General features: G+C 59.8%; 2 protein-coding genes across 8 annotated transcripts; both read left to right on the top strand.

The window, feature by feature from the left end:
• The first annotated feature begins 12275 nt into the window (after window positions 1-12275).
• ZNF628 (zinc finger protein 628) lies at window positions 12276-18762 on the top strand. Its single transcript, XM_065926771.1, has 2 exons — window positions 12276-12418; window positions 15534-18762. The coding sequence occupies exon 2, from the start codon at window positions 15539-15541 to the stop codon at window positions 18626-18628; it is 3090 nt and encodes a 1029-aa protein (XP_065782843.1). The 5' UTR covers window positions 12276-12418; window positions 15534-15538; the 3' UTR covers window positions 18629-18762.
• On the top strand, window positions 12369-21957 carry NAT14 (N-acetyltransferase 14 (putative)). 7 transcript variants are annotated; one of them, XM_065926775.1, is made up of 4 exons: window positions 19481-19498; window positions 19909-20023; window positions 20454-20656; window positions 20808-21957. In XM_065926775.1, exons 3-4 carry the CDS (start codon window positions 20549-20551, stop codon window positions 21354-21356), a joined length of 657 nt encoding a protein of 218 aa, XP_065782847.1. In that variant the 5' UTR covers window positions 19481-19498; window positions 19909-20023; window positions 20454-20548; the 3' UTR covers window positions 21357-21957. The 7 variants fall into 7 exon arrangements, with proteins under 7 accessions (XP_065782849.1, XP_065782845.1, XP_065782848.1 ...); XM_065926774.1 differs by lacking the exon at window positions 19481-19498 and adding an exon at window positions 19529-19549; XM_065926777.1 differs by lacking the exons at window positions 19481-19498; window positions 20454-20656 and adding an exon at window positions 12369-12418.
• Window positions 21958-21970: the final 13 nt, after the last annotated feature.

Here is a 21970-nt window from a genome sequence, read left to right as displayed (position 1 = left end):
CAACCCCAGCGATTAGCCTGGAGGACCCATAATTGCAGCCCAGGAGAGGGGGCGCGGGGAGGCTTGGGTGCCCGGCGCCCTGAGGGAACGGGCAGTGCCCCCGGGAGGCGGGCTGAGCGCCTCCAGCTGCGGGGCGGACACCCCGCGTCTGCCCAGCCCCCGCCAGGCCGCCTCTCCTGCCTTCCCGCCCCCTCTGCTCCAGGGCTCAGAGCGCCTGCTGTGCCCAGGGCCTGCCTAACAGCTGCGGGGGGCAGGCTGACTCCCAAACCCAGCCTTTCCCACCTCAGCTTCCCAGTGAGCAGGGGAGAGGGGCAGGGGCCGCCTGCGGGCTGGGCCTGGCTGCTCAGGTGGGTGACGTGGATGCCAGGCAGACTGGGCCGGGAGGGGAAGCGGAGACCCAGGCCACTGAGGGACTGGGGGGCTGGCCCTGGACCAGGTAGGGAAGAACGGCTGCCTCCTGGTGCCTTGGCTGGTGTGTGTCTGGGGGTGGTCTCCGCATTTCAGAAGACCTGATGGGGGGGTTTGTGTTGGGAGGTACAGGAGCCCGTGGATGCCCCAACACGTGGGCACAAAGCTCGCGGCTTGACACCACGTGGGTCAGGATCACCCCGGCTCCCCTGAGCTGAGGTCAGGGCATTGCTTCTGGAGGGTCTGCTCCTGCCTTTCCCGGCTTCTTGAGATTGCCGGGAGTCCTTGGCTTGTGGCTCCTTCCTCCGTGACCTAAGTGAGTCCTCCTCCGACCTCTGCCTCCGCTGCCCCAGCTCCTTCTGACCCCGCCCCTCCTGTCCCCCGTCATAGGGACTCACGGGGTTACCCTGATAACCTCCCGCTCTTCGCATCGTTAACTCCGCCATGCCCGCCAAGTCCCGCTCACTGCGGAAGGCACCCGGTTGCAGGTGCCCCAGGATAGGACGTTGGCAGCTTTAGGCCGCAGAGGGAGAGATGACCCCAGTGATGGCTCCTCCCGAGCTCCCCCAGAGGCCATAGCAACTGGGTCAGTGGTTGCAGCCGCCGAGGCCGAGCCCCATGGCGGAGGCGGGATGCAGGGCGTGCTCCGGCGCCCAGGCAGGGAGACAGACAGACACAGAACAGCGAGGAGGAGCCCCTGGGGTCCCCAGTGCCTGACACGCTGCCCCTTGGCGAGGCCCCCTCCCCCAGGCACGCACAGGAAGGCAGGCCTGTCCCTGTTTCCTGAAGGAGAAGCAGGTCAGGACACACGTGCACCCAGAGTCACGCAACTGAGCTGGGATCTAACGCATGTCGGGGAGAAAGCTCTCAGGAGGGAAACTAAGCCCTTTCTGAAAGCACTCACAGGGCTTCCCTTATGACTCAGCGGTGAGGAGTCTGCCTGCCAACGCAGGGAACGCAGGTTCGATCCCGGGTCCGGGAAGATCCCACATGCCGCGGGGCAACTGGGCCAGCGCATCGCAACTACTGAGCCTGCGCTCTGGATCCAGGGAGCCGCAATGGCTGAGCCCAGGTGCAGCGAGTATGGCGGCCGCACACCCAGCGCCGGGCGCTGCCCTGAGAAGCCCTGCAGTGAGAAGCCAGCCGCGCCGCGCCCCTGCTCGCCGCCGCCGAGGAAGCAGCCACCCGGTGCAGCCAGACATAAACAAACAAATCTTTAAAACAAAGCTCTCATAGTCGTTAAATACTAAAGTACGTTATTTCTAAGTCCATCCATTATAAATTTCCCCCTGATCGATTCCCAGATAATATTATCAGCAACAAACTATAAACCACTGTAAAACGGCTCAAGAAGAGAGTATATATTATAGAAGTCTTTTTTTTTTTTTTTTTTTTGCAGAGAGACTTGAGGGATCTGAGTTCCTAGAGCAGAGACTGAACCCAGATACTGGCAGTGAGAGGATGGAGCCGCTGGGGAATTCTTAGCATAGCAGTCCTTTGGAAATGAAAGCTACCGGATGGGATATAGCATAAAGTACTGGAGCTTCAGCTTCAGCAACAGTCCTTCCAAGGAATATTCAGGGTTGATTTCCTTTAGGGTTGACTGGGGCATGGCTGGATGGTGAACAGGCCCGGGAAGCAAAGGCCTGGATTCGGGCATTGTTGTTGTTGTTTAGTCGCTAAGTCGTGTCCAACTCTTTGTGACTGCGTGGACTGTAGCCCGCCAGGCTCCTCTGTCTGGTTTGATCTCCTTGCAGTCCAGGGGACTCTCAAGAGTCTTCTCCAGCACCACAGTTGGAAAGCATCAATTCTTTGGCACTCAGGCTTCTTTATGGTCCAACTGTCTCATTCTGTTACCTCACTGGTAAAATGGGGATGAGAAGGTGGCCCAGGGAGAAATCCCCCAAACTCCCACAGCGGCTGAGTGGAAAAGCTGGGGCTTGAACTTGAATTCAGAAACCCTGTGGACCAGACCGAGGGGCCTGGCGGGCTACAGTCCACGCAGTCACAAAGAGTTGGACACGACTTAGCGACTAAGCAACAACAATGCTGGAACCCAGGCCTTTGCTTCCCGGGGCCATTCACCATCCAGCCATGCCCCTGGTGACAACCCAGTGGGCAGTGGCCGAAGCCCGGCTGGGCACAGGGTTCAGAGGGGGCATCAGGCCAGCCGCAGCACGGTAGCAGCAGGCACTGAATGTGGCGGTGCCAGGAGCCAGCACACGAGATCCCACCAATGACAAGGTCGTGAGGAGAAGACCTGACAAGCAAGGCAGATCAGTACCTCAGGGATTTCGAAAAGCTGCCCCGGCGCTCTCCTTAAAGGTGATCTCTGTCTTTCTGACACTTCCTATATTAGACTACTCCCTAATTTCTGTGACACAGGCAGAAGGCCTTCCCTGATCTCTCTCCAAACAGAATCAACTTAGAACTTTAATTAATATGTCCCCCGGACGGCAGTATCCTATAAGATTATCCAGGATGAAAGGAGTGTTTCAATTTAGACCCCTTTGCTGGCATTCTAGCCTGCTTGGCAAATGCGTACCAATGCACATGACTGCTCACAACACCTTAATCATAAACAGCATAAAGAACCTGATCACACAAAAGGTCCTAATAGGCACAGAGCCTTTCGGGGGTGAGGAAGCCCTATAGGAGAACACAAAAAATATTATTCTAAAAGTGGTTATTGGATCAACATTTGCTTACTGTGTTTTTGCTCTTAGTGTGCTGAGGTTGTGCAGTGGAGACTATTGTTAATATAGTTAGAGATTTAGAAAAATAAGAGTTTAGAACTGTTAATTTTAACCAGGAATGCTAAACAGGCTGCAGAGTCTTTGTGTGGTAAACTTTTTAGAAAAATTTAACTGATAACTTCTGAAAAAGGACTGACCTTTGTGTTAACAGGATTGTATTTCTACTGTGTTGCAACCTGCTGAAACATGAGACTGCAACTTTTCTGTTTTCTTGTCTGTTTTCTCAAGGCAAAATGGAACAATAAAGAATAGATTACGGAAAACAGCTTTGCATTCACCTAGGTCATAATATGTCAATAGGCCCCAAGGTCAGAAGATAATGTACAAGACTCTCATAAACGAAGAAGTATGCAGAAAACACCCTGGTTTCCTGAAGGACAAGCTGATGTAATGTTAAACTACCTCTGTGTGCTTATCTTCCCCTTAGAAATGTACTAACTTAGGGTATAAAAGCTACGGTGAAAAATAAACCACCACCAGACCCTGCTGCACACCCCAGTCTGGTGTCTCTCTCTCTCTCTCCCTCTCGTTGACGCCGTTCATCCTGAGGGTACCCCTGGATCCTGCTGAGGCTGGACCCTGGCATGGCGGCCTGCATGGGGCAGGCGACCCGTGCCAGCAGCAGGCAGCCAGCAACGTTGCCAGAGGTCCACTCCCCTTGGCAGCGTGTTGTGAGCTGCAACCAGTGAGGCCAGTGGCAGAGGGTCACCCAGACGCCCCGTATCACCCACGCCAGTCGCAGCTCCAGGGTGTTGAGGGCTGTCCCTCCCACCCCCGGTGTCACCTGTGTGCCATGCCTCAGTCAGGGACAGGTCAGCGTGGCTGCAGCGTGGGGGCCTGGGCATCGGGTGTCCGCCTGGGGGCATCATGGGCCTCCTGCGCTCCGCCTCGGCCCTCTCACTGTCTGTCTGTGAGTCTCCCTGACTCCAGGGCTGTCTCTGTGTCACCCCTGCTCTCTCCTCCTCTGCGCCCAGCTCTCCTGCCCCGCCCCGGGTCTGCACCTCTCTCTTCTTCGCGGTGTCTCTGATGACGCCCCCCACTCTGTGCTTCTGGCTTGTCTCGCTGTCTCTGTCACCACCTGTCGCCATCTCCAGAGCATCTCTCAGACTTTGCATGCATCTCCGTCTTGATCTGGGCGGATTGTGTGTCTGTCTGTCTGTCTTTGCACACGTGTCCTAGATAGGTATGTGGTGTCCTAGCTAGGTAGGCCTGGAAGGTTTCCTGACCTGTTGCTCTCAGGCCCAGAGGAGAAAGTCCAGGATGCCTTGGCAAGGGGGCCTTGGGGGCGTGGACCCCCGGGTCTCTGCAGGATTGGAGGTCAGAGCTCAGGCCCCAGGACAGGCAAGGGGCTGCCCCTGCACAGCTAGCATGACCTCTGCCAGCCCAGTTCCAGGAGCAGACTCACATCCAAGCTATCAAGGGTCACGGGCAACAAGTGCTGACCACTCTGTCCCTGCACCAGGGCGGCCGGCCGGCAGGGTGTCGGGTGTCGCCTGGATGGTACACCAGGGGGTGTCAACGTCTGAAGCCGGCCTTGGGACGCCCCAAGGGAGGGACGCTCCAGGGTGTGCGTGGCTCCCACTTTTAAGCCTCTTTCCTTCTCCTCCTGTCTCCGTCCTTTTTTTTTTAAAGCAAAAAAAGTCTTTAAAAATATTAATTTGGCTGCACCAGGTCTTAGTGGCGCATGCGGGACCTTTCAGTTGCGACGTGTGGGGTCTAGTTCCCTGACCTGAACCCAGGTCCACTGCATTGGGAGCGCAGTCTTAGCCACTGGACCACCAAGGGAAGTCCCCTGCATCCTTCCCTTCCTAAAAATAATTTTAAATATGCATTTATTTTTGGCCGTGCTGGGTCTTCGTTGCTGCATGGGCCTTCTCTAGATGCAGTGCTCTGGCTTCTCTTGTTGCACAGGACAGGCTTTGCAGCGTGAGGGCTTCAATAGTTGTGGCCCCCCAACTCTAGAGCACAGGCTCAATAGTGGCGGTGCATGAGCTTGGTTGCCCCGCGGGATGTGGGAATCTTCCAGGGTGAGGGATCAAACCCGAATCTCCTGCATTGTCAGGTGGATCCTTTACTACTGAACCACCAGGGAAGCCCCGCTGTCTCCTTCCTTGATGAAAGTCTCCCGCAGCTGGGGGCTGGCTTCATCTGAGGACCTGTCCTTACAGGTATGAGAAAGTACTCACAGACTCCTTTCTCCTATCCCAGCTCTCGGAACTGGAGGTAGAGGGTGCATGGAGTCACTCAGCAAGCATTTATGCAGCACCTGCTGTGTGCAGGGGCTCAGGATGCAGTGGTGAACAAGAAAAGCAGAGTCTGGGAGGGAGCCGTCTGTAAACTAGAAATTACAGTTCCAGAGGTGCCATGAGGATGCAGAAGCTGGATAGGAAGTTGGAGGCAGGCGTGATGCTTCAGATGGACAAACCCTCTCTGAGAAGGTGATAATTGACTGGCAACCCTAATGGAAACAGTGGCAATCAGGAGCTTCCCAGGCAGAGGGCACAGCAGGTGCAAAGGCCCTGAGGCAGGAGTAAGCTTGAAGGGAGGGAGTAAGAGAGAGGGAGTGATGTGAGGAGGTGAAATCAGAGAAGTGGTCAGGGGCCAGAAACGTGGGGGTTTGTAGGCTAGGCAGGAGTTGGGTTATAAGTGCAAGAGTGATGGGAGCCATGGAGGGCTTGGGACAGAGGCAGTTCCCAGGGCTCAGGGCCCTGCCCCAAACCTCCTTTGCCGGCCTTGCTGACCCTGCCCCTACATCCCTCTCTGGTGTGGGGAGGGGGTGTCAGGACCCCGCTGGGAGTCCAGATAAGGCTTCTCCCTCCCTGCCTCCACCCCGCCATATGCTGCCTCCCTCAACCAAGTCCAAGAGGGACTCTGTCCCCCATAATATTTTCTTTTTAAAATATTTATTTATTTATCTGTGTCAGGTCTTAGTTGTGGCACGGGGGATCTTCAGCTGCGGCATGCAAGCTCCTATAGCGTGTGGGATCTAGTTCCCTGACTAGGGGTTGAACCCCGGCCCCAGCATTGGGAGCATGGAGTCTTAGCCTCTGGACCACCAGGGAAGTCCCTGTTCCCCATAACATTTATTGTAAAAATTTACAGATGACAAGTTCCTGGTGTCCTCAACCCATAACGCAGAGATGCCAGCCCTGTCATATTTGTTTCGTATCTTTTCTTCTGAGAAGAGGGATGGGTTGAATTGTGCCTTCCTGAACTCGTGTGTTGAAGTCCCAGCCACCCTACCTCTGACCGTGACTATGTTCCCAGATGAGGTCTTTACAGTGGTAATTAAATGAGAGGAGGTCCGCAGAGTGGGCCGTAGTCCACTATGAGTAGTGTCCCTATCGTGGTTGTTCAGCTGCTCAGTCGTGTCTGACTCTTGGCAACCTCATGGACTGCAGCACACCAGGATTCCCTGTCCTTTATTATCTCCCAGAGCTTGCTCAAACTCATGTCCATCGAGTTGCTGGTGCCATCCAACCATCTCACCCTCTGTCATCCCCTTCTCCTCCTGCCCTCAATCTTTCCCAGCATGAGGGTCTTTTCAGATGAGCCAGCTCTTCACATCAGGTGGCCAAAGTATAGGAGCTTCAGCTTCAGCATCAGTCCTTCCAATGAATATTCAAGGTTGATTTCCTTTAGGATGGACTGGTTTGGTCTCCTTTCAGTTCAAGGGACTCTCAAGAGTCTTCTTCAACACCACAGTTTGAAAGCATCAATTCTTTGGCACTCAGCCTTCTTTATGGTCCAACTCTCATATCCATACATGACTACTGGAAAAACCATAGCTTTGACTATACAGATGTTTGTCAGCAAAGTAATGTCTCTGCTTTTTCATATGCTGTCTAGGTTGGTCTTTTCTTCCAAAGGGCATCTTTTCATTTAATTGCTGCAGTCACCATCTGCAGTGATTTTGGAGCCCAAGAAAATAAAGTCTGTCACTGTTTCCATTGTTTCCCCAACTACTGCCATGAAGTGATGGGACTGAATGCCATGGTCTTAGTTTTTTGAATGTTGAATTTTAAGCCAGCTTTTTCACTCTCCTCTTTCACCTTCACCGAGAGGCTCTTTAGCTGCTCTTCACTTTCTGCCATTAGGGTGGTGTCATTGCCATATCAGGAAAGCCGTGGTGTTGTCCAAAGGCCTGAGAGGGAAAGAGCTGATGTTGCAGGCTCCAGTCTGGGTCTGAAGACAAAAGAACCAGGAGTGGCGAGGGCAGGCAGAGAGCAGTGTTCCAGCTCAGACAGTCAGGCAGACAGTGACGTCCACCTCCTTCCACCGTTTTGTTCTGTTCAGGCCCTTGGTGGGTCGGATGGCATCCACCCACGCAGGGGAGGGCCTCCAGCTCCCCTCAGTCTACGGATCCAAACGCAAACTCTCCCAGGAACACCCTCACAGACACACCCAGAAATCACGTTTCACTGCTGGGCAGCCTGTGGTCCAATCAAGGTAACTCGTGAAATTAACTCACGTTTCCTGTTGATTAACTCAAAGTCGGCTGATGAGGACCCCTGACTGCACCTGCTGAGAACCAGTCACAGGAGTGAGGGGCCCCCCCGCTGCACACAGGGCCTTTGGGGCAGGTGTGAGCCCCGTGGCCCCAGGTCCTGGCCACCTTCAAAGACTGCGGGTCTCATGCAGCTCTGTCCCCCTGGGAAGAACCGTCCAGCTGACTGGCCAGGTAGGGGCTCGAGGGACTGGGGCTGGACGGAACCCCTGATCTCCTTGGAGGGGGTCCCTCCCCCTGTAAAGCACTGGGGCGGGGTGTCGTCTGCCAGAAAGAAGAATGCCTTAGGGGACTTCCCTGCCGGCCCAGTGGTTAAGACTCCATGCTTTCACTGCAGGGGACGCAAGTTCCGTCCCTGGCGTTCAGCTCCTGGTTGGGAACCAAGATCCTGCCTGAGGACTGGAGAGGCAGACATCCAGATGTTGGCTTGGTCCCCTGTGGAGCCTTCATGCCCCTAGCCCTGGACACGTCCCCCTGCCTGTCTCTCCTGCTGTTTTCTCCTCTGAGACGCTTAGCAGCACACAGCCATAGGACATGCATTATTTATTATGTTCTGTTTATTGCCACCCCTCACCCCCGTAGAGGCTCAGATGGTGAAGAATCTAGTTTCAATGCAGGAGACTGGGGTTCGATCCCTGGGTCGGGAAGATCCCCTGGAGAAGGAAATGGCTCCGTGAGGGCTCCAGCGCAGGCATGGCTGGTGGGGGGGCACGGCTCCTCCCGGGCGTGTCCCTGGGGAGCCAGACACCAAGCCGGCATTCCGTCAGGCGCCCCACAGGGCTGTTACTGATGCTTTGAAAATGAGCCTCTCAGATCTGCAGAATTTTTCCGCTCTTCCCCAAAGAGGCCCCAGGCCCCAGAGCATGGGATCCCATTGCTCCCGGGGACTCCTCCCTCCTTGCCTAAGCCCGGGTTAGGGGGCGGGGCCTGGCGTGTGGAAGAGCCGGGATACAGACCCCGGGTCGCGGCCTGCTCTCGCTTCTCCCCAGCTTTCCCTTCGTCCTCCTGAACCGTTCAGTGCTCTGCTCAGGTGTCCCTCCAGGGCCTCCTTTCTGGCAGGTTCAATTCAGTCCAGTCGCTCAGTCCTATCCGACTCTTTGCGACCCCATAAACCGCAGCACACCAGGCCTCCCTGTCCATCACTAACTCCCGGAGTTCACCCCAAACCCATGTCCATTAAGTCAGTGATGCCATCCAACCATCTCATCCTCTGTAGTCCCCTTCTCCTCCCGCCTTCAATCTTTCCCAGCATCAGGGTCTTTTCAAATGAGTCAGCTCTTTGCATCAGGTGGCCAAAGTATTGAGGTTTCAGCTTCAGCATCAGTCCTTCCAATGAATATTCAGGACTGATTTCCCTTAGGATGGACTGGTTGGATCTCCTTGCAGTCCAAGGGACTCTCAAGAGTCTTCTCCAACACTACAGTTCGAAAGCATAAATTCTTCAGCGCTCAGCTTTTTTTATAGTCCAACTCTCACATCCATACATGACCACTGGAAAAACCATAGCTTTGACTAGATGGACCTTTGTTGACAAAGTAATGTCTCTGCTTTTCAACATACTGTCTGGGTTGGTCGTAACTTTCCTTCCAAGGAGTAAGCGTCTTTTAATTTCATGGCTGCAATCACCATCTGCAGTGATTTTGGAGCCCAGAAAAATAAAGTCAGCCACTGTTTCCCCATCTATTTGCCATGAAGTGATGGGATCAGATGCCATGATCTTAGTTTTCTGAATGTTGAGCTTTAAGTCAACTTTTTCATTTTCCTCTTTAACCTTCATCAAGAGGCTGTTTAGTTCTTCTTCACTTTCTGCCATAAGGGTGGTGCAATCTGCATATCTGAGGTTATTGATATTCCTCCCAGCAATCTTGATTCCAGCCTGTGCTTCTTCCAGCCCAGCATTTCTCATGATGTACTCTGCATATAAGTTAAATAAGCAGGGTGACAATATACAGCTTTGATGTACTCCTTTTCCTATTTGGAACCAGTCTGCGGTTCCATGTACAGTTCTAACTGTTGTTTCCTGACCTGCATACAGGTTTCTCAAGAGGCAGGTCAGGTGGTCTGGTATTCCCATCTCTTTCAGAATTTTCCAGTTTATTGTGATCCACACAGTCAAAGGCTTTGGCATAGTCAGTAAAGCAGAAATAGATGTATTTCTGGTACTCTCTTGCTTTTTTGATGATCCATTGGATGTTGGCGATTTGATTTCTGCTTCCTCTGCCTTTTCTAAAACCAGCTTGAACATCTGGAAATTCACAGTTCACGTATTGCTGAAGCCTGGCTTGGAGAATTTTAAGCATTACTTTACCGGCATGTGAGATGAGTGCAACTGTGCGCTCCCCCTTTCTGATAGGGGAGGTAGATAAAAGCTAAAGGGAGAGGAATGTTTGGGCTGAGCTGTAAGCCAAGAGCTTTATATTTGTGAATTCACTGGGGATTTCATAAAGACCCTGCAGGGCAGGGTAGGTCTGACTGCTCAGATAACCCCTGAGTCCCAGCCTGCCAGGGGGCTTGGGGAACTGTCTTTTGTTGTTCAGTCGCTAAGTCGAGTCTGACTCTTTGGGACCCTGTGAACTGCATGCAGCACACCAGGCTTCCCTGTCCTTCACCATTTCCTGGAGTTTGCTCAAACTCATGTCCATTGAGTCAGTGATGCTATCCAATCATCTAATCCTCAGTCGCCCCCTTCTCCTCCAGGAGAAGGAGTCTTTTCCGCCCCTCAGTCTTTTCCAGGAACTGTGGGAAAAGGCTCTTTGAATCAGGTAAGCGAAGTACTGGAGCTTCATCTTCAGCATCAGTCCTTCCAATGAATATTCAGGACTGATTTCCCTTAGGATGGACTGGTTGGATCTCCTAGCAGTCCAAGGGACTCTCAAGGGTCTTTTCCAACACCACACTTCCAAAGCATCAATTCTTAGGAGCTCAGCCTTCTTTATGGTTCAAACACCTGGGAGGCTGTAGAACTTCACTCATTCAAGAGGGCCACCTGGTCCTGACAGGGCCCCTTGTTGGTTGTTGGGGACACCTGGGTGGCACACCTGGGTGGCAAAGGCAGACCCCAACCCTCTGACATGGAGCAGAGATGAGCACTGAGCATGTAATGGGACCCCCACCTAGCAAAAATGAAACCATTCATCTCAGCTTGGGACTGGAACCCGGCCCAAACCCACAGTCTTCCCACTAAGACCACACAGCTGGTCTCACAACTCAATGAAGCTCAGATTCTTGAGGTCTCATCACAAAAGGAATTCAGTGACAGACTAAGTGATAGGTGATAGAAAGAAGTAGAGTTATTAACATAGGACGCTTGTAAGAGGTGCAAATGGGCAGGCGAGGGAGCTCTGCACCCAAGAATTAAAAAAAAAAGTTGCTCAGTTGTGAGGGACTCTTTGCAACCCCATGGAGTGAAGACCCACCAGCCTCCTGTGTCCATGGCATTCCCCAGGTAAGAATACCGGAGCGGGTTGCCATTTCCTTCTCAGAGGATCTTCCCAAACCCAGGGATTAAACCTGGGTCTCCTGCATTGAAGGTGGGTTCTTTACCATCTGAGCCATCAGGGACGCCCCTCCCTGCCACCAAGGATTAAGTGGGCTACAATCTTACAGTTAAAAGAACATGGGGGAGGGAACACGGTCCAGTAACTTTCTTGAGTGATCATCAACTTACAGTGGCCTCCCAAAGTTTCCTAGGTTTCCCTATCTGCAGCTACCTATATGACTATACGATTCTATCCCTAACACAGCGACTTTTCAGTAGGAATTGAGACGGGGGTACGGGGTGGCATGAGTCATGGCCTCAGGCCGAGGGGCGTTGCCTTGGAACAGTGGTTCTCAACCAGGGGACTGTGGCCAGGTCTGGAGGGGCCGTATTAAGGTGTGGTGGAGGGAGCCCTATTGGCCTCTGGTGGGTGGGGACCAGGCTGAACCAGCTTGCAAGGTACAAGACAGCCCCCCCAGCAAGGAGAGGTGAGCCCAGATGTCACTAGTGCCCCGGCTGAGAACTGGGTTGGAGGGCCCACAGAAAAGTCGGTGTGGCTTGGAGGCTGGTGAACATGGAAAGGGCAGGCAGGGGGTTCACAACGGTCCCGGCGGCCCCTAAGCCCCCAGGAGTCCCTAGTGCCCTGTGCGAGCCCCCTGCAAAGCCAGGCCCAGGTTGCCTGACAGGCGCACTCGCGAGCAGGCGACAGACGCCCGCAACCGCCAGCGCTGCGGGCCTCGGTTTCCCTCACCGGGGTAACGGAAGCCCCGAGGGCCTGGGCGTGGGTCAGGAGTGACAGGGCGACGCCTGCTTGAGATTCTATCACAGACAAAAGGGAGTCGATGCTAATAAAGCGGTACGTCCGACCCCGCGCCCCGACCCGCCTTTGCCCGGCCTTGGTCCCACCCCAGCGACCGCCTCGGGGACCCGATCGGCGGTCGGGCTTACCGGGAGAACTACAACTCCCAGGATGCTTCGCGCCGTAAGCGCCCGAGAGCGCCGCGGCCGCCGGCGGCCAATGGGGTGGGGGGGTGGGGCCTCGGCGCACGTGGCGTCCTGACGCACCGGCGGCGACGTCGGGGTTTGTGTGCGCGAGAGGCCGCCGATAAAGGTTGGGTGCCTCGCGCCGGGGGCCGCAGGGAGGGAGCGCGCCCCCGCCCCCTCCCCGGCCCCCGCTCCCGCCCCACCGCCGCCGGGGCCCTGCCTTCCCGTCGACCCCCGCGGGAGGGCTCTGGGCCGCCTCCGCTCGTTCCCCGGTCGGGGCCGCAGGTGAGAGACCGGAGGGGCGGGGGTGGGGGAGGGACCCGAGGGCGGAGACGTTGGGGAAACGGCGAACGTGAAACCGGAAGGGGTGCCTTAAAGGGAAGGGCGCTGCTTCACCTCCGACTTTTGTCCGCCGGGCTGGCCCCCGCCCTCTTAAAGGGCAAGGGACCACTCTTTAAAGGTTCGGGGCAGGTAGTGCAGTTCGCAAGCTCTCCCCTCTCCCATCGCCCCTCTGTCCAACCCCGCACCCCCAAAAAGAATTCGCCTCCTAAAGGCCGCTGACAGTGTCCCACACGCTGAAGGAAAAGCTTCTGCATCCTAGTGGCTTCAAAGCAAGTCCTTAGTTTAGCTCAGCAAGATAGGTGGGTACGCGGGCCAGAACCCTCTTAAAGGGGAGGTCGGGCCTGATGGAAGGGTGTGGCCTGGCCTCTTGACGGGTTGCTGTTTACCGGATTAGCAGGGTCCGGTCCCTTCCAGAGCACGGCTGTCTTCTCCTTAAGGCATGCTGCCTTCTGAAAGACACGTGCAGCTTCCTGGGGTAGTCTCTTAAAAGGAGGTGTTTCCATTTCAAAGGGGTCGCTCATTTTTTCTCAAAGGGGATCTTTATGGCCTGTGCAGAGAGGATGCCCCGCTTTGTTTCACTCAAGATTTGTTCACCGAGCACTCACTCTGTGGCAGACGCATTCCAGACTCTAGGCTCCGGGAAGCAACAGTGAACAAGATGCCATTCGCATCCAGTGGGCAGAGGCCAGGGGCTGACCAACTTGCAGTGCAGGGAACAACCCCCTGGACCTCTGTCTAGCCCCAGATCTCAACAGCGCTGATGCTAGGAAACTCTGATTATAAAGTAGGTTAGAAAGTGATAAGCCCTATGGCGGGGGGGATAATAAGGCAGAGAAAGAGATTGCAGCGTGTTGACAGGGACTGCAGAGTTTAGCAGGGTGATCAGGGAATACCTCCCGGAGATGACGTTTCCACAAACCCTTGGAGGTGATGGAGGGAAGGGGCTTCTAGGCAGGGGCCTGTGTGAGGGCCCCAGGTGGGTGCAGGCATGCCTGCGCAGCCCCGTGAGCAGGAAGCTTTGAGGGTTGGCTGTGAGGGTTTGCGAGGCCAGCAGGTGGAGAGTCAGGGAGGGGAGGAGGCCACAGGCCATGGGAAGGCTGTAGGTTCAGGGGAGGGATCTGCCTTTGTCCGTCATATGGGAGCTGTGGAAACCTTTAGCACAGAGCACTGAGGTGGTCTGTGTCTGCAATTTCCATTCAGCCTCTGTGTTGGGAACAGGCTGGGAGTGGGAAGAGTAAGGATGGGAACTAGGAGAACTGTCAGATTCCAGCGATGCTCCTGCCAGGATAGGGGAGTCAGCTAATGGACTGGTCAGAGAGAGGGGGAGAGAGTGGAGTTGAGGGTGCCCGGGGATTCTTGGCCTGAGGAAAAACAAAGGTGTCTTCAGAGATGGAGAAGACTGGGGGTGAAAGAGATACTTGCATCAGGGCGGGGCACAGAGGGGAGACAGCAGGAACAGAAATGGAGCTGGAGCTAGGTGTGGGGCCTGTTAAGTGTGAGGTGTCTCTTAGGCGCCCAGCAGGGGTGTAGGTGTCCAAGGACAGGTGTCAAGTGGAGAGGAGTTTCGGAATGGTCCCGTTTGTAGATTGTGGAGTCCCAGGAGCGGTGGGGGCCCCAAGGGAGAGGGTGGGTGCAGAAGAGGAGGGCTGGCAGAGCCCTGGCCTCTCCTGTATTCACAAGTAGGACCGCCACCCGAAACAGAGAAGGGCTGGCAGGTGAGAGGAGCAGGGAGCCCAGAAACCAGGGCAGTGGTTCAAGGAGAGAGAACCAAGATGTCTGCTGACCACTGAGCAGAGACCGCTGGCATGGAGGCCATGAGCGTGGGGGAGGGTCTGGTTGGCATGGTTTGAGATGGGGAAGGGTATCCTGATGGCATGTTGGGGTGACTTTGCACGGAGACAGAGAGGAGGCCACAGCTGGAGGAGGAAGTGGGGTGAAGGGTCTCTGTTCTCTTTAAAAAGATGGGAGACTTAGCCCGTGGGTACACTGATGCGGACGGTCCAGGACATGAGGAAAATCAATCTTTGGCCCAGAGGCAGGAGGCAGATGGCAGGGGTGGGGGGCAGTTCAGGGTTTCTCAGCCTCAGCACCCCTGGCATTTTGAATTGATGGCTCTTTGCTGTTTGGGGGGTGAGTGGTTCTGTCCCATTCATTTAGGATGTGGAGCAGCGTCTTTGGCTTCTGCCCCTCCAGTCGACAGCAGCCAACCCACTCTGCAAGCATGCCAGATGTCCCCTGGGGTGGGGGCGTAGTGGGGGGTGTGCAGATGGCATCGCGCCTTTGAGAACCACCGGTGTGATTGCTGCATCGTGGGAACGTTCTGTTCTGGTTGCTTTTCTCAGTCACAGGGTCAGTGGCAGGCTCCTTGGGCTAAGAGCAAGAGAGGACAGGAGAGAGGAGAGAAGATGCGCCAGGTGTCACCTGGTGGGCAGTGCAGGGCGATGGGGCGGGAGCTTTGAGATCTTTGAGCTTGGATGTGCAGGGAGACGGAGGCCAGGCGGATTCAGGTCACCAGCAGCACCTATGCTGGGTGAGGGGGTGGCAAGGGTCTGGATGGGGGCTAGGGTGCGGGTTGCAGGGTCAGTGGTCGGTTCGGGGTTCGGGCGCCAGGAGGGGGCGCTGGAGCAGGATGCGTGGTGGTGGAGAGTGGGTGTCGGAGAGGCTCCATCTAGAGATAAGGGGCTTCGGAAGTGGGAGCAGGTACTAAGGCAGGATGGAGGAGCAGGTCTTTAGAGTGAGCCGGCCAAAGGATCCTGAGCCAGGACGCTAGAGATCTGGTGTTCTTTAAGGACACGCCTGTCTTTAGGGGGACGGGGCAGAGAACGCTCCCGCCTCCAGGAGGGGATGGCCCGTATCAGGGAGTGACCACTCCTCCCAGTGTGCCAGAAGTTTCCCCATGAGCACCCAAGGCCTCCATCGCGGGCAGCCTCCTTGTCCGAAGGGAGGTGCTCCCTGCCTTTGAAAAGGCCAGCCTGTGGGTGTGTGGCTGCGATGGTCCGGCGTGTGAGTGGAGGTGCGGGCAGCCCCCGGCCTGCCCTGACCCCGCGTCCCTCCCCAGGTGTGATGGTCGGCTCCCACGCGGACATGGCGCCGGCCTCCACCGCCGAGGGGGCCGGCGAGAAGCCCGGGCCCGCGGCCCCCGCCCCGCAGGCGCAGTATGAGTGTGGGGAGTGCGGCAAGTCCTTCCGCTGGTCGTCCCGCCTGCTGCACCACCAGCGCACGCACACGGGCGAGCGGCCCTACAAGTGTCCCGACTGCCCCAAGGCCTTCAAGGGCTCGTCGGCGCTGCTCTACCACCAGCGGGGCCACACGGGCGAGAGGCCCTACCAGTGCCCCGACTGCCCCAAGGCCTTCAAGCGCTCGTCGCTGCTGCAGATCCACCGCAGCGTGCACACGGGCCTGCGCGCCTTCACGTGTGGCCAGTGCGGCCTGGCCTTCAAGTGGTCCTCGCACTACCAATACCACCTGCGGCAGCACACGGGCGAGCGGCCCTACCCCTGCCCCGACTGTCCCAAGGCCTTCAAGAACTCGTCCAGCCTGCGGCGCCACCGGCACGTGCACACGGGCGAGCGGCCCTATACCTGCGGCGTGTGCGGCAAGAGCTTCACGCAGAGCACCAACCTGCGGCAGCACCAGCGCGTGCACACGGGCGAGCGGCCCTTCCGCTGCCCCCTCTGCCCCAAGACCTTCACGCACTCCTCCAACCTGATGCTGCACCAGCGCACTCATGGCGCTGCCGCTGCCCCCGCCCCAGGCGCCGGCCCCGGCCCTCCGCAGCGCGAGCCCGCCGCAGGCAGCAAGGTCCTGGTCTCCGACGCCTACCTGCAGCGGCCCCTGCCGCCGCCCAGCCCGCCCGCGCCGCCGCCGCCCGCGCCCCCGCCCGTGGTGCCCGAGCTCTTCCTGGCGGCGGCCGAGACCACGGTGGAGCTGGTGTACCGCTGCGATGGCTGCGAGCTGGGCTTCGGCAGCGAGGAGCTGCTCCTGGAGCACCAGCCTTGCCCGGGGCCGGAGGCTCCGCCCCCACCGGCCGCCGCGCCCTCCGAGGTGCCCAAGGCCGACCCGCCACCGCCGCCACCGCCGCAGTCCCCGCTGCCCCAGGCCGCTCCCGCCGCCGCCGCCGCCCCCGGCTTCGCCTGCCTCCCCTGCGGGAAGTCCTTCCGGACGGTGGCCGGCCTCTCCCGCCACCAGCACAGCCACGGGGCGGTGGGTGGGCAGGCGTTCCGCTGCGGCAGCTGCGACGGTGCCTTCCCGCAGCTAGCCAGCCTGCTGGCGCACCAGCAGAGCCACGTGGAGGAGGCCGCGGCCGGGCGCCCACCCCCCCAGGCTGAGGCCGCCGAGGTCACCTGCCCCCAGGAGCCGCTGGGGCCCACGCCCGGCCCGCCAGCCCCGGCGCCCGCCCCGGCCTCGGCGGAGCGGCCCTACAAGTGCGCCGAGTGCGGCAAGGCCTTCAAGGGCTCATCTGGGCTGCGCTACCACCTGCGGGACCACACGGGCGAGCGGCCCTATCAGTGCGGCGAGTGCGGCAAGGCCTTCAAGCGCTCGTCGCTGCTCGCCATCCACCAGCGCGTGCACACGGGCCTGCGCGCCTTCACCTGCGGCCAGTGCGGCCTCACCTTCAAGTGGTCCTCACATTACCAGTACCACCTGCGGCTGCACTCGGGCGAGCGGCCCTACGCCTGCGGCGAGTGCGGCAAGGCCTTCCGCAACACGTCGTGCCTGCGGCGCCACCGGCACGTGCACACGGGCGAGCGGCCCCACGCCTGCGGCGTGTGCGGCAAGAGCTTCGCACAGACCTCCAACCTGCGGCAGCACCAGCGCGTGCACACGGGCGAGCGGCCCTTCCGCTGCCCGCTCTGCCCCAAGACCTTCACGCACTCCTCCAACCTGTTGCTGCACCAGCGCACGCACTCGGCGGAGCGGCCCTTCGCCTGCCCGGTCTGCGGCCGCAGCTTTGTCATGGCCGCCTACCTGCAGCGGCACCTGAGGACGCATGCCCCTGCGGCCCCCGCGGCCGGCCCCCAGCCCCAGGCCCCGCTGGCCGCCGCCCCTGCCCCGTCGGCCACCCAGGATGTGCACGTCCTCCCCCACCTCCAGGCCACGCTCTCCCTAGAGGTGGCCGGGGGGACGGCCCCGGCCGCGGCCCCCGGCCCCGCCGCTCCCAACTCGCAAACGTTTCTCCTGGTGCAGACAGCTCAGGGCCTGCAGCTGATCCCCAGCAGCGTCCAGCCGCCCACGCCCCCGCCCCCGCCCGCGCCCCCCAAGCTCATCTTGCTGCCCTCCTCCAGCCCCGCTGGGGGGGGCAGCTGCGCCCGGCAGGGCCCGCGTGCCGCGGGGAAAGCTGGGTCGGGGGCTGGAGTAGTCTGGCTGCCAGGCCCTGGGGGTTTTGGCGTGCAGAGAGGAAGCAACGCTGGGGCAAACGTGGGAGGGCAGAGCCTCATAGTTCTGCAGAACGTGGCGGGTGGGGAGACAGGCCCGCAGGAAGTGAGTGGGGTTCAGCTCCAGCCCCTTCGTCCAGCCCCTGAACTGACCACCGTCCAGCTCCAGCCGGCCCAGGAGGTGACCACGGTCCAGCTCCAGCCTGTGACGGGTCCGCTGTCCAGCTCCAGCGGGGGAGCCGTGACCACCGAGGCGCCTAATCTGCTGGTGGTTCAGAGCGGGGCGCCGGAGGAGTTGCTGGCGGACCCCGGCCCAGGGGAGCCTGGGGAGGGCGAGGCCGGCCCGGGGGTGGTCCCGGATGTGCTCTTTGAGACGCTGCAGACGGAGGAGGGGCTGCAGAGCGTGCTGGTGTTGAGCGGGGCCGACGGGGAGCAGACCCAGCTGTGTGTGCAGGAGGTAGAAACCTTACCGTCGGGGCTGGCCGAGCCGCCCGCCTCCGGCCCGCCCGGACAGAAGCTGCTGATTATCCGCAGCGCCCCGGCCGCAGAACTGCTGGAGAGCGGCAGCGCTGGGGGAGGCACCGCTGCGCTGCAGCTGCTGGCGCCCCCACCGCCTGGCCCAGCCTCTGCTCCCGCGGGCGTCCCTGCGGCCCCGGGCCCCCAGATGGTACAAGTGGTCCCCGCAGGAGCAGCACCCGGGGGCGTGGCCCCACAGGGCCTGCCCTCCATTCAGATTGTGCAGACTCTGCCCGCGGTCCAGCTGGTGCACACGTTTTGAGTCGGACCACCGGTACCTCTTCCCGCCCCACAGAGAGGCCCCGACCCCATCTCCGCCTGGGCTGGGCTGAGCTGGGCTGGGGGGAGGGGAGCTGCAGTCTGGGCTTGCTAATAAAGACCAGAATCCCCTCTCGTGTTTTTTCTTCTTCTTGGTGGGGTGGGAGGTCAACGACCATAGCCACCACTTGGGATCTGGGGAGTCTCCTGCTTCCTGGTTCGCAGGTGACTTTGCGTTTTGGGGCCAGCCGCTGCTCCTATGTGGGGGCCCTGTTTATCCGTTTTTTAAGAAAAGGGACGCAACGGTCACTCTATGGGGGAGGCGCTGGAATCTGGAATCCTGGTTCTGCCTCTTGTTCTCGGTAAGTCACCGCTCCCCTCCTCGCACAGAAAAATAGGTGGATGGCGGGAATGTGTATCCCGACTGTCACTGAGAACCCGGGTGGGCAGTTGGGGAACCTGTGGGTCCGAGATGCTGTCGCGGCCGCGCCCGCGGAAGCCCGGGAGCCAGTGGGAATCAAGCAGTCTTCGCGGCCCCACCCCCGCGCTCAGGTCGCTTAGCAACCAGGGGCCGTTGGGAAGCCGGCTGGGGCGCGCGCTGGGTAAGCCCCGCTGCCCGCCCCGACCCGGTCCAGAGTTCCAGGCCCTTCCGTCCGGCCCCCTCCCCTGCCAGCGTCCCGCACGCCCCGCTCTAGCCGCCGCTCCTCCCGGCTTTAACCCGTCCGGCCAGACGCTTGGCAACGGTTGCTAAGGCCGAGAGCAGGCACCACCCCGCCCCCAGTGCGCGAGTCTGACGTCACTTCCGCCGGCGACCCCTCTCCGACCCTGCCCCCCCGCCCCCCGCACCTTGTCAAAAGCTGAGCGACCCACAGAGGTGTCTGCAAGTCCTCGTTCCTGCGACAGGCGCTGCTCGGGGGTGGCCGGGGTGGGGGCAGAGGCGCTCTGGGCGCTGGGGGCCGGGAGCGCGGTCTTTTCCCTGGCTGGGGGGTTCACTCACCCCCAGGGCAGCCGCGGGGCCTGGAGGCAGCGCGGTGTTGGCAGGTGTTGGCGGGCACCAGGCTTTTAGGCGTGGGTCGCCGAATACCTCCGGGGCGGGCTTCACCCGAGAGGCTTTCGGAAGGTCGCTGGGTTGACCGGGAAACCTGTCGTGTCTCGGCCCTCGCCTAGAGGCCTCCAGCATCCCGTGTCCTGACCTGGACACGCTGCCGCTGGTGGCCCGCAGCTCTGGGGCGCTTTGGGGGGCAAGAGGTGCCCTCCTGACACTGACCTGCTTGTTTTCGCCAGGTGCACGCCTGCTCCTTTGGGGGCGCGCGACCTGGGGGCTGCCATGGCCCCCAGCCACCTGTCGGTGCGGGAGATGAGGGAAGATGAGAAACCCTTAGTGCTGGAGATGCTGAAGGTGAGAGCCGTTAGCAGCGCCACCGAGCCCGGGGGCGTGGGACGGAGGGTACCACTCGGGGTGGGGGGCGGGACCCTAGAGAGCCGGGAGGGGGCGGGGACAGAATGGGGGCACCAATGAGCTTGGGAGGGGCGGGGACAGAATGAGGGGCACCAGGGAGCCCGGGAGGGGGCGGGGTGGCATTCCGAGTGGGTTCAGCCACCCTCCTGAGCCAGCGGTAACCCTGGAGAGCAATCTTTTGCTCCTAAGACACTTCCAGTCTTGGACCCTCCTCTCTCTAGTGCCTTCTCCCTAACCTGGGGATCGAGAACGGTTTTGTGTGTATGTGTGGCCACGCCACATGGCACGTGGGATGTTAGTGTTCCCCCACCATGGATCCAAGCCGTGCCCCCCGCAGTACAAGCCCTTCCATCTTCCCACTTCCCCTCAGCCCTATGACCCGGCCTCCTACTCCTCCGAGCCTGGCCCTTGAGGACCTCGAGGCCCCTTCCAGCTTCCTCTCTTGGTGGGGCTGCTCCTCTGTCCATGCAGCCTCCCCTGGTGCCTCACGCCTGCAACTCCACTGAATCCGGAGCGCCCACCGTTCCTAATTCACCTGCTCCCTCATTCAGAGCCCAGTGTGCCAGCCAGCAGGTGTGTTCACGCCATGGCACGCCTGCCACAAGCCCTGGCTCACTGCTGTCCCCTCCGCTGCGATCACTCCCACCCTGGGCAGGGCCTGCCTCCGCCCCCACTGCCTGCTGCTCACGGGAGCCCCCACGCTGACTGCTCCTCCTGCCCGCAGGCTGGCGTGAAGGACACGGAGAACCGCGTGGCCCTTCATGCGCTAACCCGGCCACCGGCTCTGCTCCTCCTGGCTGCGGCCAGCAGCGGCCTTCGCTTCGTCCTGGCTTCCTTCGCCCTGGCCCTCCTCCTGCCCGTGTTCCTGGCTGTGGCGGCCATGAAGCTGGGCCTGCGGGCCCGCTGGGGCTCGCTGCCCCCGCCGGGCGGCCTTGGGGGGCCCTGGGTGGCAGTGCGAGGCTCGGGGGACGTTTGCGGGGTCCTGGCCCTGGCCCCAGGCTCCAGTGCCGGGGACGGGGCCCGGGTCACCCGCCTCTCGGTGTCCCGCTGGCACCGCCGCCGAGGTGTCGGCAGGCGCCTGCTGGCCTTTGCCGAGGCCCGGGCGCGAGCCTGGGCCGGCGGCATGGGGGAGCCCCGGGCGCGCCTCGTGGTCCCGGTGGCTGTGGCGGCGTGGGGTGTGGCTGGGCTGCTGGAGGGCTGTGGCTACCAGGCCGAGGGGAGCTGGGGCTGCATGGGCTACACGCTGGTGCGGGAGTTCAGCAAGGAACTGTGACTCCACCCCCGGAGGGAGGACAAGCAGCACTCAGCGGGCACCTACTGTGTGCAGGCACTTCCATGCCATCCCTCCCTGAACCCCCACGCACCCAGGGCCCAGCAGCTGAGGCCTGCAGAGGGCAAGAGACCCTGCCACAGCCTGACGCCCATCCCTAGTGTTTGAACTTCTTAGAGAGGTCAACCCGTCCAACCCCTGCCTCAGATTCTGTCTGCACTGAGAAATCTCTTTATCTTGTCTGCCTGCCAAGCCTGTGTCGCTTGTGCTATGACATGTGGCAGGAGAGGAAGCCGAGCAAGTATGCCCCACACCCGGGTTAGGACTCGGGCAGGCACAAGGGCCCCCCCCCAGGCCCCCCACCCCCCCCCCAGGGGAGTGGGGTGGGGGGCGATGCCCTTGCTTGGAGGGGGTGAGGCTGCAGAGGCAGAGAGGAGCTGAGTGAAGCCTCTGCAGGGGAGGGCTGTCTGCCTGGAGAGAGCCCCAGGGAGGGGGTGGTGGGCACAGGGCGGCCCGGCCAGCCCCCCTCCCCGGGAAGGTGGGAGCCCAGAGGGGCGGCCAGACCCATCTGGTTTTTTACACCCGTTTGTTAATAAAGCCTGTAACCGCTGCGCGCC

The sequence above is a fragment of the Muntiacus reevesi genome, chromosome 2 (assembly GCF_963930625.1).
Source record: "Muntiacus reevesi chromosome 2, mMunRee1.1, whole genome shotgun sequence".
Classification (NCBI taxonomy): Eukaryota; Metazoa; Chordata; class Mammalia; order Artiodactyla; family Cervidae; genus Muntiacus; species Muntiacus reevesi.
The sequence above is the reverse complement of the archived record's forward strand: the minus strand, read 5'-3'. Positions and strand labels throughout refer to the sequence as shown.

Bases quoted from the DNA above. Each gene is read 5' to 3' on its own strand.
- ZNF628 (XM_065926771.1), top strand. From the start codon at position 15,539: ATGGTCGGCTCCCACGCGGACATGGCGCCGGCCTCCACCGCCGAGGGG.
- NAT14 (XM_065926775.1), top strand. From the start codon at position 20,549: ATGCAGCCTCCCCTGGTGCCTCACGCCTGCAACTCCACTGAATCCGGA. The intron at 20,657-20,807 runs GTGTGTTCACGC...TCCTGCCCGCAG, and splicing joins CCCAGTGTGCCAGCCAGCAG to GCTGGCGTGAAGGACACGGA.